Here is a 17,917-nt window from a genome sequence, read left to right as displayed (position 1 = left end):
AGATGCTTGATTGTTTCCCTTTATTCACTGGTTTTCAAAGTTGAGTGGTTTCTTGATATCCTCTGGAGGTGACCACTTAAGTTTTCTTACTGTTATAAACTCTTCAATTTACCCATTTCGTGTGTTTTAATCCATTATGGTTATTATCTTTATTGACTCAAATGGGCTCATCTTTGGTTAGTGGTAGCATCTTCCAGGTTGACTCCTTAGACATATTTGACATAACTCTAGTAGTTTTTGATAGCTTCCTTGACATCTAGAAATGACGATATCTTCCAAGATTATCTTGTACATTTCTAGCTCCAGACCTGAAATCAGTAATTTGTTCAAGGCACTGTTTTAACAGGAAATAGTATTTCAAGAATGCAGTTTGTATACTAGGCGTGCTCTTTGTTTGCTATTGTGTTGTTTCTTTTTCTAAGCTTTTTTATTTGTGAGTGGGGCTTGGGAATACAGAGGTGTATGTCTGTGTGCGTTTATATATATATTCTTTTTGTAAAAGAGAAAATACCTTTTGAATTAAAAACAATACTTCCAAATATAATCCTGCCTATTCTTTCATCTGCATCCCCTTCCATATTTGAATCCTGTTTTTTAAGGACACAGCAATGGTAGAATTAAAATATCACATAATTACACATTTGCATTATTCCATGTCTGCCTACAATATCCTTAGTTAACAAAACCAAGGATCATCACAATATGAGCGAAAGTTGATTTTTCAGCCTGTTTTCCCATGTTTCGCAATCAGGACATACACCTATTATATACTGTATCATCTCCTTTATAGCCCTTGTTGAGACTCGGTTCTGCAAATAGTTACCTGTTCACTGCTCACTGTCAGTTCTGGCAGCGATGTTTCTTTAGTCAGTTGGGGTACCTGAGACTTGTTTCCTAGCAGATTCTTACTTCTTTCCCCCATTTCTATGTTGATAACACTTTGAAGTCTTTAGACTTGAAATTTAATTGAGTATAGACTCTTTGGTTCGTATTTTCATTCCTTGAGTCTTAAATATGTTACTTCCCTTTTTTCCTGGCATAAAGTATTGCTGTCAGTGTGGTGACAATATGAGTTTACTTTCCTTACAGAGTATCTTCTTTTTGGCTTGGAAGCACAAAGAATATTTTCTTTTACTGTTAATTTCAGTAATTTTGCCAGACTAAGCTGTGTCTTAGAACTGGTCATCCTGGGATGATTAGTATGTAGGTGTGATCTTTCATTTTGTAGTTTCACATTTTTTTTTTTTTAATTTCAGGAATCTTCTCTAATTAAATCATTTGAACTGTCTTGAATGCTATAAGGAAATTAATAGTAGATTACTCTGGTGGTTTGATAAAGTTGGATAAAACTTAGAAGGCATTCCTTTTAGTATTGATAGTACTGTGTGTTTTAGTTATTATACTCAATCTACTTAACTGTAGTTGTCAAAATCACCTTTTTTTGGTGTTTTGAATGTGGGCTATTATGGTGGCACTGAAATTCCATTCAGGAAACTCTTTTAATGATTACAAACACATTAAGAGAATTAATTGATATGAAGAAATAATAAGCACATTCATTTATTTTGAAGTTTTTTTGTTAACTTAGGATATAGACATTGAAGATATATATCAGTACTCTGTCGGGAAAAGTTAAACTTAAAAATCCCCAATAAATTAATAAAGAGCATTTGCATAAATGGAGTTTGTATATATAGAATGATAGTGGGTAGATACTTGCGTAAATTTTCCAGTCTAATGTGGTGTGTATGTATTTGGAATATTTAGACTCAATATCAGACTACTTACATAAATTGTCAAATCTTAACAGGCATCGTTTATCTGAATAGCCATTTCAGATGTTGCAGACTACCTTAACAGCTTTTATCAATCTCCTTTCTTTCTTTATTGTATCTGTAATATAGTTTTAAGGAACTATAGAATCCTAAAAACTGTTTTAAATATTTTTCAATTAGTAGATTAAAATAGATTATTCTTAGAGTTTGAAATTACACACCACTCCCATACACTCTTAGCATTAAATAGCATTTTTAGTCATTGATGATTTTATGCCACTGGAACTTGAAATATTTTCTAGCAAGTAATTGCATGGATCATGTTACTTATTGCTTCCTCTTCCAAGTTAAGAGATTAAACAGAATTGAGCACTTATGAATCTGTTATTTAAACTTTGGAGTACGTAGGAATTTGAATAACATCTTTGCATAGAAAGCTTTCCTCAGTGAAAACATTTTCAAATTTTCCAGGATGATAATTTTGAGTGTTGCTTTGTTTTATATTATAGTGAAAATGCCTCGTGTAAAAGCAGCTCAGGCTGGAAGACAGGGCCCTGCAAAGAGACGTCTTGCAGAACATTTTGCAGCTGGGGAGATAATCACTGATATGACCAAAAAGGAATGGAAACTGGGGTCTCCCGTTGGCCAAGGTGGCTTTGGTTGTATATATCTTGGTAAGTATACCGCTACTTCTGATTGTCAGTCCAAAGATTTACAAGTTTGTTATCAAAATATTTTATTAATTGCAGACTTTTACAGGATGCTTCTAATAGGCTATGTCAACATAATATTATTAGGTAAAAATACCTCTGACGTGGGAGTGGAGAACACGGTTGATTTAATCACAGTAGAAATAGAGGATAAAACATCTCTAACATTGCCACTAGTGAGCATAGGCTTTAGATTCTTAGATATTCTATATGATGTTAATCTCCTTTGAGACCCAAAGAAAACCATATCTTTCTTTCCCCACCTCCATCCAATTAGGATATTGGGTGGATAGGCTATACATTCCCTTTGTTTTAGTGTAATTTGGAGATTTTTCGTATCTTTAATAGTTATGGATATTTTTTCTTTCTATGCAACCTTAATAGTCATCATGGTGGAATTTGAGACAATGACCTAGAAATTGCATGTTAAGTCTGAAATGTGCTATTTAATTAGCACATTGTTTAAATTTTAGGGGACCCACTGTGGAACCCTGAGATACTGTAAGTTAGCTAATTTGTTCATTTGAAAAATATTTTACCTGATTGCTTCTAAAGCTGTTTCTCTCACAATATTAGTATTGATACAGTGCATTTAATGATTGCTTTTGATATTTCTCTCTGACTTTCATATGTTCTTACTCCTCTAATCTTTATTTAATTATTAAATTTCTGTATGAGGTTTATAAAATTTTATTTTTAGTAGTGAACATTTTTCTTTCAAGCAACATCTTCCTCACAATACTAATATTAATACTAGATTAGCATCATGTGAAAACTTGTTAGAAGTGCAAATTCTTGGGTCCCACTTCAGACCCACGAATCAGCAGCTGTAGGGAGAAGGTGTAGCCATGTGATTGAAAAAGCCTTGCAGGGGTTGCAGGTAGATGCCAGGGAAAGTTTGAGAACCACTGACATAGATGAAGGAGCAGCTGCTCTTAGTCAAGAGGGGTCTGACTCAACCAGGGCCAGTGAGTTGTAGTTGGTTAGCTGCAGTCTCTAGATGTATGTTCATGAAACATAGTTTGACAACCAGCACTTTACTGTATTTTACGAATACAGTGTCTCTAGATCAGTGGTACCTGTCTTCAGTTCAGTTCAGTCGCTCAGTCATGACCAACACTTTGTGACCCCATGAATCACAGCACGCCAGGCCTCCCTGTCTGTCACCAACTTCCGGAGTTCACTTAAACTCATGTCCATCGAGTTGGTGATGCCATCCAGCCATCTCATTCTCCGTCGTCGTCCCCTTCTCCTCCTGCCCCCAATCCTTCCCAGCATCAGTCTTTTCCAGTGAGTCAGCTCTTCGCATGAGGTGGCCAAAGTATTGGAGTTTCAGCTTTAGCATCAGTCCTTCCAATGAACACCCAGGATCGATCTCCTTCAGAATGGACTGGTTGGATCTCCTTGCAGTCCAAGGGACTCTCAAGGGTCTTCTCCAGCACCACAGTTCAAAAGCATCAATTCTTCGGCGATCAGCTTTCTTCACAGTCCAACTCTCACATCCATACACGACCACTGGAAAAACCATAGTCTTGACTAGACAGACCTTTGTTGGCAAAGTAATGTCTCTGCTTTTTAATGTGCTATCTAGGTTGGTCATAACTTTCCTTCCAAGGAGTAAGCGTCTTTTAATTTCATGGCTGCAATCAGCATCTGCAGTGATTTTGGAGCCCCCAAAAATAAAAGCTGACACTGTTTCCACTGTTTTTCCATCTATTTCCCATGAAGTGATGGGACCAGATGCCATGATCTTTGTTTTCTGAATGTTGAGCTTCAAGCCAACCTTTTCACTCTCCTCTTTCACTTTCATCAAGAGGCTTTTTAGTTCCTCTTCACTTTCTGCCATAAGGGTGATGTCATCTGCACATCTGAGGTTATTGATATTTCTCCCAGCAGTCTTGATTCCAGCTTGTGCTTCTTCCAGCCCAGCGTTCCTCATGATGTACTCTGCATATACCTGTCTTAGGGGAAATAAATTTTCTTTAGTTTTGTTCGGAACTAAACCCATCCCAGCGACCTAGACTATGACTTAAACTGAAGCCTTCATAAGTCATGAAAGGCTAGTAGCTATAGCCAGGTTGACCTTGTAATTTAGAGATGGCAATTCTGTAACCCCTGCTCTACTGCAGAATGTGTATACTGAAGACTTCTTATTAGGAATGGGAGCTTGTCTTAAAGCAAGTAAATTCTTCACTTTGAGTTAGTTAAGTTGCTTTTGTAACCTTTGGCATATTTGCAACTTGCTTTGCATGTGTGCTAGCTGTTTTATCTGCATTGGTATTTCTCATCAGAAAGTGCCATCTAATAGTATTTTTAATATCCAATGGTTTGACACATTTCTGTAATAAAGCTTTCACTTTTTAAAAACTAGATTGATCTGGAAAAGGCATTTTGTTCAGTATTGCAGCCTCCACTTTATCTGTCTGTGCCCACTGACACCAAAACAGCCATTTTTAAGATCATCAGCAGTTTCTGCTAACTGATGGTTTTCTGCTAAAAGATTGCTTTTTTGTTTAGATACTTCCTGCAGCATTCGATGCAGTTTTACCTTTCCTCCTCATAAACATTGCTTCCGTTGTCTTTCATAATACATACCTTCACCTGTGGTTTTCCTCCCCCCTCTCGATGTGCTGCGTCATCTTTGTGGGCACCTCTGTGCTCTCGAGCTTCTTTTCTCAGCCCCCTTTTGCTTCTGTGAGGTCTCTCTGAGTGATCTCATTGAGTCTCTTGGCTTCTGTTGTCTCTTTTTGTTGATTTCCATATCTTTTACTGGTAGCCAAGGACTTACGTGGTCCCTTGAGTCCAAGCCCATAGTCGGTGACCTACAAGGGATCTCTGTTTGGATGACCCACAGGCATGTCTAAAATTTATATCATCCTCTTCCATCTTGTGATTCTGTCAGGATCAGGAGAGGATGATCTGATTGAATGACACCCCTCAAGCCAGACAATGGAAAGCATTCTCAAGTGTTACTACACTAATATTCCTGGTGTTTCATCTGGTGCTGTCGCTTCAGCTGTGAGACTTCTCAGATACATCTATTTCTCCCTCTTTTGCTGGTCCTACCTGGGATCAGGTCATTTTCATTTCTTGTCTGGATTCTCACTGTAGCAGTGAATTTTCTCTGCTCAGCCCTGCCCCCTTGCATCCTGTTATTCACATTGCGGCTTGAGTGATCTACTCTGTTTATATTATGCTTCTCCGATAGCTCCCCCAGGGACCTTAGGATGAAGTGCCAGACTTTGAGAATGGCATCCCCAGACCTTCCACGCAGTCTGGTCCCTATTTTTCTTCATCCCTTTTTTTTTCCTCAGAATCTGTGTTTGACTATCATGCTGCCCTTTGCCTCTTTATTTTTGTACGTGATGTTTCTTTTGCTTTATTTTTCCAAAGCTGAATTTAGGGCAGGTGGTATCTGATTATAATGCTCCTCTGTTAACCCTTTCATAGTATGTTTCACGCTGAACTGAAATTACTTTTGTTTTTCCGAGAATAAATACGTCCTCCTTGGCAGTGAAACAACTCTTCTTGTTTCCTGGTATCTGGCATATTTTTCTGTATATGTTGTTTGAATGAATTATCGAACTTCCCTTTCTCCCTTTCCTCATTTGAATTGTGCAGTATTTTTGGGATACTATTCTCATTTTAACACTTCTTGCATTAAAGGCTTGTTTTAAAAAATTTAACTTTGCTGTGTTACTAATTCAGTGTCTGGGTGATGTGGTCACCACAGCAGGACTGTTCCTTAAGGAGCTCAGACTTACTCTTTTGCCCATTTAGCTGTTTTTGTGACTTGGTGTTCCTTCTGTCGTCTGAAGTATTTTAGCTACAGCCTTTTCACAGTACTGCTGCTTTCCAGCTGATTGGTGTTTTCTCCGTTTCCTTTGCCTGTCCCTCTCCGTCTCTTCAGCTTCTTACGTGAGAATGCCTTAGAGCCCAGTCCTAGGGTTTCTTCTTTCCTCTGTCTATACTCATTCCCTAGGGGCCCTTCCAGTTTCATGACTTTGAATGAATAGCATTTCCGTGTTGATGACTCTCAGATTTCTTTATCCAACTTGGACCACTCTTCTGAACTCAAGACTTGTACATCAGCTGCCTGTTTAACACCTGAACTTGGATGTTTAATAAGCATCTCAAACTTAAGACACCCCCAACCACCAGCTCCTCCTGCAGTTTTCTGTCACAGCAAGTAGCAACTTCCTCTTTCCGGTTGCTCAGGCCCAAAACCTGGAGTCATCCTGGCCGTCCCCACCCCCCGCCCCGCCCCGCCACACACACACACGCACACAGACACAGACACACACACACACACTCTCTCTCTCTCACCATTTATCACCGCCTTTTGTGCTGCTGCTTTGGTTCATGCTGCCACCATTCCTCACCCAGAGTATTCTAATAGCCTAACGTAACTATTTGCTTTGCTCTTATTGTCCACCCTCTATTCTCCACAAAGCCACTTGCAGAATTCTTTAGAAAATCAGTCTGAGCTTACCATTTCTCTTCTCAGAAGCTTCCAGTGGCTCGCCATCTCATTCATAGCCACAGCTTTAGGTCACCTATCTTCGTATTTGTTCTCTGCTGCTTTTCTGATCTGTACCCTGTTACTTTGCACCTTACTTGTTCTTCGGGCACATGTAGGCCTTTGCGCTAGACTGCCTGGAATGATCTCCCAGATTATTTCCATGGCTCCATCCCTCACTGTCTCCAGACCACTGCTCCAGTGACACCCTGTCACTGAGGTTCCTCTTACTAACTTGCAACTCTCTACCTTCCTTTCCTGCTTAATTTTTCTTTCTCTTGCACTTACTGCCATCAAATATACTTTATATTTTAATTGTTGTCTGTGTCCAGTTACTGAAATGTTAGCATCATAAAAGTACAGATGGTTTGATCTTGTTCATTGCTAAATCAATTTCTTAGAAACTGGCATGTAATAGGTATCTGGTGAAAAATATGTGTTTAATGAGTATGGGAAAACTTATTTTCCTAATTCAGCATTTCAGGGCACCTATGGGAGGAGACGGGGACGACAGAGAATGAGATGGCTGGATGGCATCACCGACTTGATGGACATGAGTTTGAGTGAACTCCGAGTTGGTGATGGACAGGGAGGCCTGACGTGCTGTGATTCATGGGGTCGCAAAGAGTCGGATACGACTGAGCAACTGAACTGAACTGAATGCTTCTTAATTGCACAAAATAATATGACAGCCACATTAAAATTATTCTGGATGGCATTTCAAAGGCCTAGTGCCAGTATCCTGAACCATTGATCTAGGGAAGTTATCTTTACCCCAAACGAGTGCTTTTTGGAACTTTAGCTCCCTTTCTTCTTACCTTCCTACCTAATGCTACTTCTTAAAAGGATTCCCTAGTTTGTTAAATTTAAGAAATTGTATCAGTTATCATCCTCTTGGGACTTCAGAGCATTTGTTACCATATCAAAGACCGTGAGTACTTTTGAATTAAAGAAATCTTTAACTCAGTTTTCCATACTTAATTGATGTTCACATTGAAGATAGCAGCAATTGTAAGATGGCTTCCAATTTCAGACATGTTAAATTGTGGGGAAAAAAGTCTTAAAATTGATGAAATATGCAGTAATGATATCCTGACACACATATTTGGGAACTCAAATTTATTCTACCAAGCGGTTATAGATGTACAGATCCAAATATTAATAAAGGGTTGGTAATACGACCAACCTTGATAGTATATTAAAAAGCAGAGACATTACTTTGCCAACCAAGGTCCGTCTAGTCAAGGCAATGGTTTTTCCAGTGGTCATGTATGGATGTGAGAGTTGGACTGTGAAGAAGGCTGATCGCCAAAGAATCGATGCTTTTGAACTGTGGTGTTGGAGAAGACTCTTGAGAGTCCCTTATACTGCAAGGAGATCCAACCAGTCCATTCTAAAGGAGATCAATCCTGGATGTTCATTGGAGGGACTGATGCTAAAGCTGAAACTGCAATCCTTTGGCCACCTCATGCGACGAGTTGACTCACTGGAAAAGACTCTGATGCTGGGAAAGGTTGGGGGCGGGAGGAGAAGGGGACGACGGAGAATGAGATGGCTGGATGGCATCACCGACTCTGTGGACATGAGTTTGAGTGTACTCCGGGAGTTGGTGATGGACAGGGAGGCCTGGCGTGCTGTGATTCATGGGGTCGCGGAGAGTCGGACACGACTGAGCGACTGAACTGAACTGAACTGAACTGAATAGGCTATAATAGTGCTACTGCTTGTTCTGATATTATTATATGTCACTTTTTCAAACAGCTGATATGAATTCTTAAAAAGTCCGTGGGCAGCGATGCACCCTGTGTTGTAAAAGTGGTAAGGAAATGTTTCTGATTTTTTTCTTTTCTGTTGATTTAGTTGTAGCATTTGTTTTGTAAAACATTCTTTTTAATAACTAGAGTTAATTAAACCATAAGGTACTGCATTTTTAATAATATTTCATAATTATTAATGAGACAGAGCGTAGCTTTATAGTTTTAAATAATTGGAATTCAAAAATTCTCTCCCCTCTCTTTTGAGTTAGAGTGGCACTAGTATTTGTGGAAAAAAATGAATGACAAGCTGGAGGTTTGCAAGTGTGGAATAAAAATAGTCAGCTCATTCTCTTTATTTCAGCTATATTTATAATAGATGAGATGCTTTTTTTTTTAAAATCCTACAAGATTATACTACTTCAATGAGCTTTATTGTATTTTGTCTTGCATTTGCTTCTGAACTTACATTTGGTCAGTTTTTCATTTCCCGTTATCTTTCCTTCCCCTTTCATTTTAGTAAATACAGTAATTTATTTGTGGTCACTGAAACTTCTTTTTGCTACACTGACGTTGAAATTAGTTTGTAATGGGTAAAGTTAGACAATATCTTGTCTAACATAGACATAACTCTGAATGGGGCAGGTCAATTTATATATTGGCACTAACAAGCATTTTAACTGCTGTTAATAAGTGAGGGTGTGTGCATCTTTTTGCTTACCAACATTTGTTTAAATCCCCTCTCAAAATTCTTTATTATGTATGAAGAACATGGTTTTGTTAAATAGAAGAAGTAACAGAGTCTGTTATTTGGGCAGATTACCACAAAGTCCCCCAACACTCCTTTCTTTTCTAAAGGCTACAGATTTCTGGAATTAGAATTACCTCAAGGTTTTTTGTTTTGATTTTATTTTACTCTCTTTTTAAAAAAAAAGAATATATTTGATCCCATTTGAGTTAATAACTCTTGGATCTAAGTTGTTTTTTGATTATTTTCATAAAGTTTTTATTCATGTGTAATTTTTATAAGGAAATAGATATGAAATAAACAGTTTGGATCCTTTTTGACAACTGCATATGCCTGTATAATCCTACCTCTGTTAAAATACAGAGCATTTCTATCGCTCCCAGAAGATTCTGGTGTCTTTTTCTGATCACTGTGGAGGAAACCACTTGTCTGAGTTTCCTCCTCCCTGTGGATTGTTTCTAGAATGTCCTATAAATGGTATCTGTGTAGTACATTCTGTTTTGTCTCTGATTGCTTATGCTCAGCATAGTGTTTTAAAGGCTTGGGTATACTGTTGGCATCTCAGTTGCTTTGCATGAGGCTGGAATTGATGTGCTAATATTTCATTAAGGATTTTTGCATCTTTGTTCATGAGGGATATCGGTTGTTAATTTTTCCTAATATTCCTGCAATGAAAGCATTTCTCATCTCGTTGTTTGGTGTCGGTGTCAGGGTTCTTGGCGCACGGAGCTTGGTCTCCCTTTCTGGCCCCACAGCATCTCAAGTGTCCTGTCCTGGGGCTCATTTGCTTGTCTCCTGTCCTTTAGAAGTCACAGTCCTGTACTGCCTGTTTTGTCAGATGTCTGAGAATAGTAATTTTCTTGTATTTTATCCATTGTTCATATTTGTTTACTGTGAGAGGGCTGATTGGATCCCAGCTCTTCCGTCATGCCCGTGGGTGGAAGCAACCTGGGTACCTTTAAAGTGGGTGTGATTGGTTTGTTCCCCTGCCATTTCACTTTTCTTTACGCCTTTTCGTTTTGGATGTTTCTTCCTTCTCATGTATTAAATTCCTTTGAAATACTTAGTTTGCTGCTATATCAGAGAAACAAAAGTTTGTACTATTAAATTGGGTCATTTGCATGGAATTTGCATGGAATATTATCTGCATTTATCTGTGATACAACAAATTAAAATATTAAAATCTATGGGTAAGAATAGTTTCTTAGGATCTTTAAATAGTTTCCATTGTGGGAAGAAAACAAGTCCCCTTATGAACTTGTCATAATAGTTAAGAGGTTCAGAAAATACAGTTACCTCTGATCACTTGGCAGTTGCTTTATCTCCATGGTTATTTCCGGGTCTTCGAGGAAAGTGCCTGAGCCGTGGCTTGTAGGTGGGGCTGCTGTGTAACCGGGTCTCTTTTTCTCCTGTGTAACCTTAGCTTCTTTAAATTATGTTTTATTTTAGACTTATAATGTTCTTCTTCATTATGAGTAGTTCTAAGAATTTTATTTGTTATTCAGTGTTTTTTTCGCTTACAGAATTATGAAAGAAAATGGGTAGAAACAAGTATTTCCTAACTGTTTAAGGTAGCAAATTACATTTCTAAGTTAAAAACCATTTGTTATCAACCCTAGTTCAGTACTCTGTGTCTCCTGTTTCCTAATTTAGTTCTACTCCCATTAGCCTATATTACGTCTTCCCTTTGTAATTAGGACGATGATAAATATTCAGCTGATTTCTCTCTTGCATTTAATATTTCAGTAACATTTTCAATGTCCCAGTTTGTCTGTGATCCTGGAAGAATGCCATAAGCAAAATAATGTTGACTTTTTTTTTTCCTAAGAAAAGGTGGTTTAGTGACTCCTGTTGGTCGTCTTCCCTCACCTGTCTTTCCTGAACTCCTTTAAACCCCTGCAGCCCCCCTTCTATATATTTCCATTTGTTTTACAATTTCACTTGGTAATATCCTTCTCATGGCACTACTTGTTTTAGTTTTTTATGTGTTAATTTTATCTCCGTAACTAGATTTTTAAGGACCTTGTTTTAAAGTTTGTTTTCTTTATGCCACCCTTAAATGCCTGTTTATTCTTTTCACAACTTTTTGGCCATAATTGCTTACCACCTTGTAACTTTCTGAGGCACCTATTTCTGTGTCTTGTCTGTGCCTTTTAGCGTAGGCCTGTCTGTGATTTGTCTTCACTTGTGATAGGCAGTGCCATAGCACTGTTCATTACTAATCTGCGGTTCTTTTATTCTCAGAGAGCTTTGTAGAGGTCAAAATGGTTCATCAAATACAAACATGTGAAATGATTATCACCTCTTTCCAGTATTAAGATCAGAACTGTTTATGAACATTTGCTGTTTAAACATCAGGAACTATTAAATAGCATTTTTTTCAAAGAACAAGTACTACTCTTTGGGGAAGCTTCATAATTAATTACCCAAAAAAGCAAGATATAAAACTATAATACAGGGGTAATTTTATAAAATAGCTATATATAGAAATATTCTCAGATTTTCTAAAGTGAATTGGTATTTTATCTTTAGAGAAAGAAAAAAATTATTTAAGAAATAAAGGCAAATTGATTTTTAATGTGAAATTAGACTTAATAATTTAATAGCATATCAAATCAGTGGTTCTCAGCTCCGGTTACACAGGATTATTACAATCTCCAAGTGCAGGGCTGGGTTATCGGTATTTTTAGTAAAGTCTCCTCAAGAGATTCTGTTGTGCATCAAAGTTGAGAGCCGCTGGTGGGGTCTGGCGCCTAGAGCACCGTAGTTCTGAAGTCTTCAGTGGGATCCTGTGCTCATGCCCGTGCTTACGTTTGCCTGGTATCCTTTTATTCCCTGGGGGCACCAGCTACTCTGTGCTTCTGGTAGGGTTTCCGTCTCCGTGTGGAAGAGTGATTAGAACATTTGATTACTGCACTCGCAGTGTTAACGTGTGTGCGCAAGAGCTCCAAATACTAAGCCACGCCTTTGTCCCGTTTGGTCTTGAAGTGACATTATGACTGGCGTGTTTAAGACGGGCGTCCCTGCGTGCCCGCGCGGTCTCTGTCCTCCACAGTGCCCGGGTCTGCTCTCGTTGGGGCCTCAGCCCTTCCTGACTTGCGGGAGCAGCCTTGGGCTCACGGTGCTGGGCCACCAGTGATGGGGAGCCTGTATTCGTTGCCTCTGGATACCTGAGAGACACTCTCTGTATTTTATTTCAGGAAAGTAAATGTGCAGAGAGAAAGGGTAATTTGGATAATGCAAGGAGGAAAACTTTTTTGTGTGTATTTAAAAAAAAAACTTATTTATTTTCATGGGATCTTAGTTGTGGCACTCGGACTCTTTTGTTGTGGCAGGCACGTTTCCCTCTAGTTGTGGAGCCTGAGCTTAGTTGCCTTTCGGCATGTGGGATCTCAGTTCCCTGACCAGGGACTGCACCCGTGTCCCCTGCACTGAAAGGTGGATTCTTAACCACTGGACCACCAGGGAAGCCCCTCCTTTTGTGTTCCTTGCTAACAGACTGTGTAATGGTCTACTTCATTCAGTCCCCTTGTGGTCGTGTCAGTGAGCTAGTAGCAGGACTGGGCATAGACGTCAGGCTTTGGGATCTTATATTCTAACAGTTCTTTATGTTATAGTCTCTTTCCAGCATGTACTAATAGATATCTGTAGTCCGAAGTTCTCTGGAAAGAAATTGAAGACTGATGTTTAATTTCCCACACTGATGTTATGAGAAGTGACCTGAATTTTAAATTCATATATCATAATTTTCTGGTAGGAAGGAGAAACTTTATACAGCTTCATTTTTAAATGGCAGCCAGTTGCTTTTAGATGGTGCCGTTGAAATATATCACATTTTAATTTTTTTTCTGTTGTCATCTTCATTTTGACACTTAGAAGTCTTAAAGAAACGTTTAGTGATATTCTAGTTAAAATGTCAGTCCCAATTTCTTTTCTAAATCTTGGCTATTATAGAGTTGGCAAAGTATTTTAGATTTGAAGTATGTTAATAAAATTTTTAGTTATGAGTTAAGGTATTTTCTTCAACAGAAATAGCTAGCTTTGGCTGGAGTGCAATGCCAAGGAAGTAGGTCCTTTATTTTGTTATAATGGAATTTTATTGAATTAGAAAAAAGGATGAAATGAGATCAAAGAGTCTTTTTGTAATGGGACTTTCAGTATAATAGCTTGATTTATATAGGTTGATTCTTATTATTATAAGTTTAATAAATTATTGCCTGAAGGAAAGCTTGAAAATTAAAGTTGATATGACATAGGTTGAAACTGAATAAATCAGAATTTTATACAGATGGTAATAAGCCAGGAATGTGTCTTAGGAAACTCCTTTCAAACCTGAGTTATGAGCTACTCTAAAAGTTAGCCTTTGGAGAGTAACTTCCCAAAATTCCTCTCCTGAATTTCCATTTCTTATACTGAGTCAGTTACTCCTGCTGCAGGCCTGTTCTCAGCCATGGGCTCTAAGGCATTCACAAGGGTCTGTCTAGCTCCCATTGCTGCAAGGAAAAGAACTACAGTTTATGGCAAAACTGGCGGTAGTGATTTGGCACACCTTAGTATACTGGTTAGTTTCTGCTTCTTAAGACATGGTATGCAACCCTTGTATACCGTTCCCTTACAAAGCTTGCCTGTAACAAACAAGGCTAGCTTATTTTCCGGTGCTGATCCCAGCGTTAGATATGTTGCTCTTTTGCTGTGGAATACTTTTTCTTAGTGGCTACTGCCTGACTCTTTGCATATTGTCTAATCAATCTTCCTGTAAGTACTTTAACTAGGGATTTCTATTCTTCTGAATAACAGGAAATCTGAGATACTAAGCTGTGTATTTAGAGAAGTTTTGTTTAAACTTTAAGGAGCAAAATTAACTTCTCTGACAGTGAGAGTATCTTGAATAAAGAAAACATGAACATATATTAAGTATTTGCATATTTGTGGAAATCTACCTATTTCTACAAATTTTCTCTCTGATAAGGTAGTAGACTTCTCTTACCACTTCTTCTAATGCTCTGCTGACCCTGTGAAACTCCAGTTACGCAGACATTCTGACTGAAATAAATTTCTTCCTGAACTTCTCCAAAAGAAAGCAGCCCTAAAATTAGTTTAGAAATATTAGCCTCCTTATTTGAACATTTGATACTTTTCAAATTTTTTTAGGCTCTTAATAATTAAGATAATATCAACATAAACTATCAAACATTAAATACTAATCAGTTTTATTAGACAAAATTTACTATTTAGAAAGTTCACAAAATTATGTTTCCCACCATCCCAGATTTATTTAGCTAGGCAAAACTCCCAACAGGCTGATGTTTCTTATTTTTCAAGTACTTTTTTATGAATATAAGCCTCTTTACAAATAATTTTAACTGTTCATATCCCTTAAAATATGAAATGAGTATAGTTCACTAACATTGGTGGAAAACAGTGCTTGTTGAGCCTCGTTTCCCTCTGAACTTTAAATTATCATGCGGGGAATAAATTGTAGGGTTCCCGCCTTGAAAATCGTAGGAATGAAAGCAAAGGGTCTAGTCACGTGGACATGCTTGCTTGCTCTGGGGTTCCAGAACACTTGTCTTTGTGATAAGATTGGTTTCCTGCCAGTTTTGATGTTAGATATAACTGTAATGAGAAATAGGAAAGGAATGAGATTTTGCCACTAGTGGGTTAAATTAGGTGTTGAAATTTTTGTTAAATCTCAGAAATAATCTTGTAGCCCCTTGGTGAAACAGTTAACATGGTTGCTGATCTTTGCTTAAGAGACAGTTTAATAATGGTGAAAATAAGGTTAACAGTTTTTCTTAATTTTCTGCAAAGATTAAGCTGTATATCTGATTTTGTATAGTTTACCACATGTAGAAATGAACCTTGAGAAATACAAGACTTATGGACTCTTCTGAGACAATCTGAAACATTTCTAAGCATTTTACTTAATCTCAAACATAGTTTATAAACTGAAATATCAAAATCATTCTGTTGGAAGAGGGCTTCCTAGGTGGCTCAGATGGTAAAGAATCCGCCTACAATGCAGGAAATCCATGTTCGGTTCCTGGGTTGGGAAGATCCCCTGAAGAAGGGAATGGCTACTCACTCTAGTATTGTTGCCTGGAGAATTCCACGGACAGAGGAGCCTGGTGGGGGAATAGTCCATGGAGTCGCAAAGAGTTTGGAAAGAAAAATTGATTTATTAGTGTTTTTTGAAGGTTCACTGAAAATTACTCAGTAATTTTGACTACTGTGTGTACTAATGAACTTTTTTATTTTAAGGAACCCAGTGATAATGGACCTCTTTTTACTGAATTAAAGTTCTACCAGCGAGCTGCCAAACCAGAACAAAGTAAGAAATACAGTACACATGTATTTGCAGTTTTAAAATGACCATTGGTTTTGTTTTTTATTTTAAGCCAAGATTAGAACAGTATGGTTTTGTTATTTTTTACTTTATAGATAGATTGTTATTTAATGAGATTTGTGCAAAAGAATTTTGATCTCTTAATGATTTGTTATGATAAGATTTCACTTATATTGATAATACAGAGTTAATAAATAATATATGATTTAGGACATAGTGTTAAAAACTGAGAGTTAGCCCTAATCCATGAGAATGGCTCACTGATCTCCAAACCTTCTTTTGAGTGTTTTCCTGAGTTCTGGAGACCATGACTTGCAGGGTTGCCATCACGATGAGCTAGAACAGACCACCAAGGGAGAGGGCAAGATCTCTTCCCGCTCCCCTGATCCTGCCTGTCCTCCTGTCCCCTTCCCCTGTTCCATCCCCTCTGCAGATCCAGGGAGTCTCCTGGTAGGCTGGAATTGGGTTTGGGAATCTCTCTAGAGGCTCTGTCTCTCCTCGAGCTTGATTTCCTTTGGGTGAGGATCTTTAGAATGAGGTAAAAACTAAGACTCTGTGGAGACAAGTAAACACTTAGGTAATTGGAGATATTAATCTTAATGGCAATACTGTGGTTTGACTTTTTAAAAAAAAAATGTCTTTTGCAGATTTTTCATTTTAAAGACAACATTTAGAGCAGGATAGGCACAATTTTGTAGGTTAATAAAAATGTTTCAGTTGTAAAGTACTTTTCACTTATTGGTTATTATGTACTGTTAACTTATTTTTTGTGAATTAAGGTGGAATCTTACACATTCTGTTCTTGAAGATATAAAAACCTGCTTATGTATAACAAAACTGAAATCACAAGCATGTGTTTTAACTTGTAGTTCAGAAATGGATTCGTACCCATAAACTGAAGTACCTGGGTGTCCCTAAGTATTGGGGGTCTGGTCTACATGACAAAAATGGAAAAAGGTAAAAACATGCGTGTTTTGTTTCTCTCCTCCCATTTTGAGCATTTATTGTTCAGTTTGATTAGTCAAGAATTATGTACTGAGCACCTACCTACAGTACTGCTTAGCCTTCACCTGGGTTGTGTGGAGTGTCTTCTGCTGAGATGAACAAGGTGTTCTCTCGTCTGGGGGGCTTGTCCCAAGTGGTAGCAGCTGCCTGGAACCCAGCTGACGAGTAGGAACACAAAGCCAAACGTGCCTGCGTTATTTTTTTCCCCTTAATAATGAGTAAGCAAAGAGAAAACATGTTGCTTATGTCAGAGGCAATCCTCAGGCTTCAATACGGCATTTCCCGTTAGAGACATCAATATATATATATATAATCTGCCCACCTTGATGAGGTTTCAGTCTAGCTGATGAGAAAAGCAAAGTTGTTTGAAACAACCAGAAATCAGTTTAAGTGCCAAATTGTGTGATTCTGCCTTGTGTGTGTCTTAGAAATTCAGAGAGGAGAGGACATTGTTGGCAGAGTTGAGTTGGAGGAAACCTCCAGTGCTTTTGATGCATAATTGACACTTTAAAATATATTTGATTGAATGAACAGAGTGTCATTCAGCAGTGCTGGTAGCTGAGATTTGGAGAGTTGATCTGGTTGGAAATGGGATGTACTGTTTAGGATGCTATCAGCTGCAGGTAAAGATAAAACTGACTCAGCCCTGTTTAAATCACCATCAAGTGCCTGGATTCCTTTATTTCCCTTTGGCTTTGTTCTCTGTTGATTCTCCATTGTGCAGTCTCACGGTGACTGCCCATTTCTAGACTTCACATGCAAACAGTCCCCCCAGCAGAAAATAGGGTTGCTTCTCGTGAGTTTCCGACTCCTGTCAGGGAAGCCATTCCCAGGGGTCTTGTGGCCGACATCCTTCCGTGTTTTCTTTGTTGGCGTTTTATCAGTGCTCATTCTTAAACCAGCCACTGGCAAGAGCAGGCTGGTCACAGCGATGAGGCAGGGGAAAGGACAGCGAGTCGGAACCCAAGCGGGGCTCCGCCGGACAAGATGGAGATCAGAGGAGCTGCTGGTGGGCAGCCAGCACTCTGCACCGGGGAGTTCTGATCCTGGAACCCAGGGA

The 17,917-nt window shown here is 38.4% G+C and overlaps 1 protein-coding gene across 1 annotated transcript in view; it reads left to right on the top strand.

Moving 5' to 3' along the window:
- Nucleotides 1-2,284: 2,284 nt before the first annotated feature.
- VRK1 (VRK serine/threonine kinase 1) overlaps nt 2,285-17,917 on the top strand; it is a 47,773-nt gene continuing 32,140 nt past the window's right edge. The window contains 5 exon segments of the mRNA XM_055418505.2: nt 2,285-2,449; nt 8,766-8,779; nt 8,781-8,822; nt 15,768-15,837; nt 16,722-16,809. Coding sequence (XP_055274480.2) covers nt 2,290-2,449; nt 8,766-8,779; nt 8,781-8,822; nt 15,768-15,837; nt 16,722-16,809 — 374 coding nt within the window. The 5' untranslated portion in view covers nt 2,285-2,289.

This window comes from Moschus berezovskii, chromosome 21, assembly GCF_049115385.1.
Source record: "Moschus berezovskii isolate FMDL1 chromosome 21, NW_MosBer_1.0, whole genome shotgun sequence".
Taxonomy (NCBI): Eukaryota; Metazoa; Chordata; class Mammalia; order Artiodactyla; family Moschidae; genus Moschus; species Moschus berezovskii.
The sequence above is the reverse complement of the archived record's forward strand: the minus strand, read 5'-3'. Positions and strand labels throughout refer to the sequence as shown.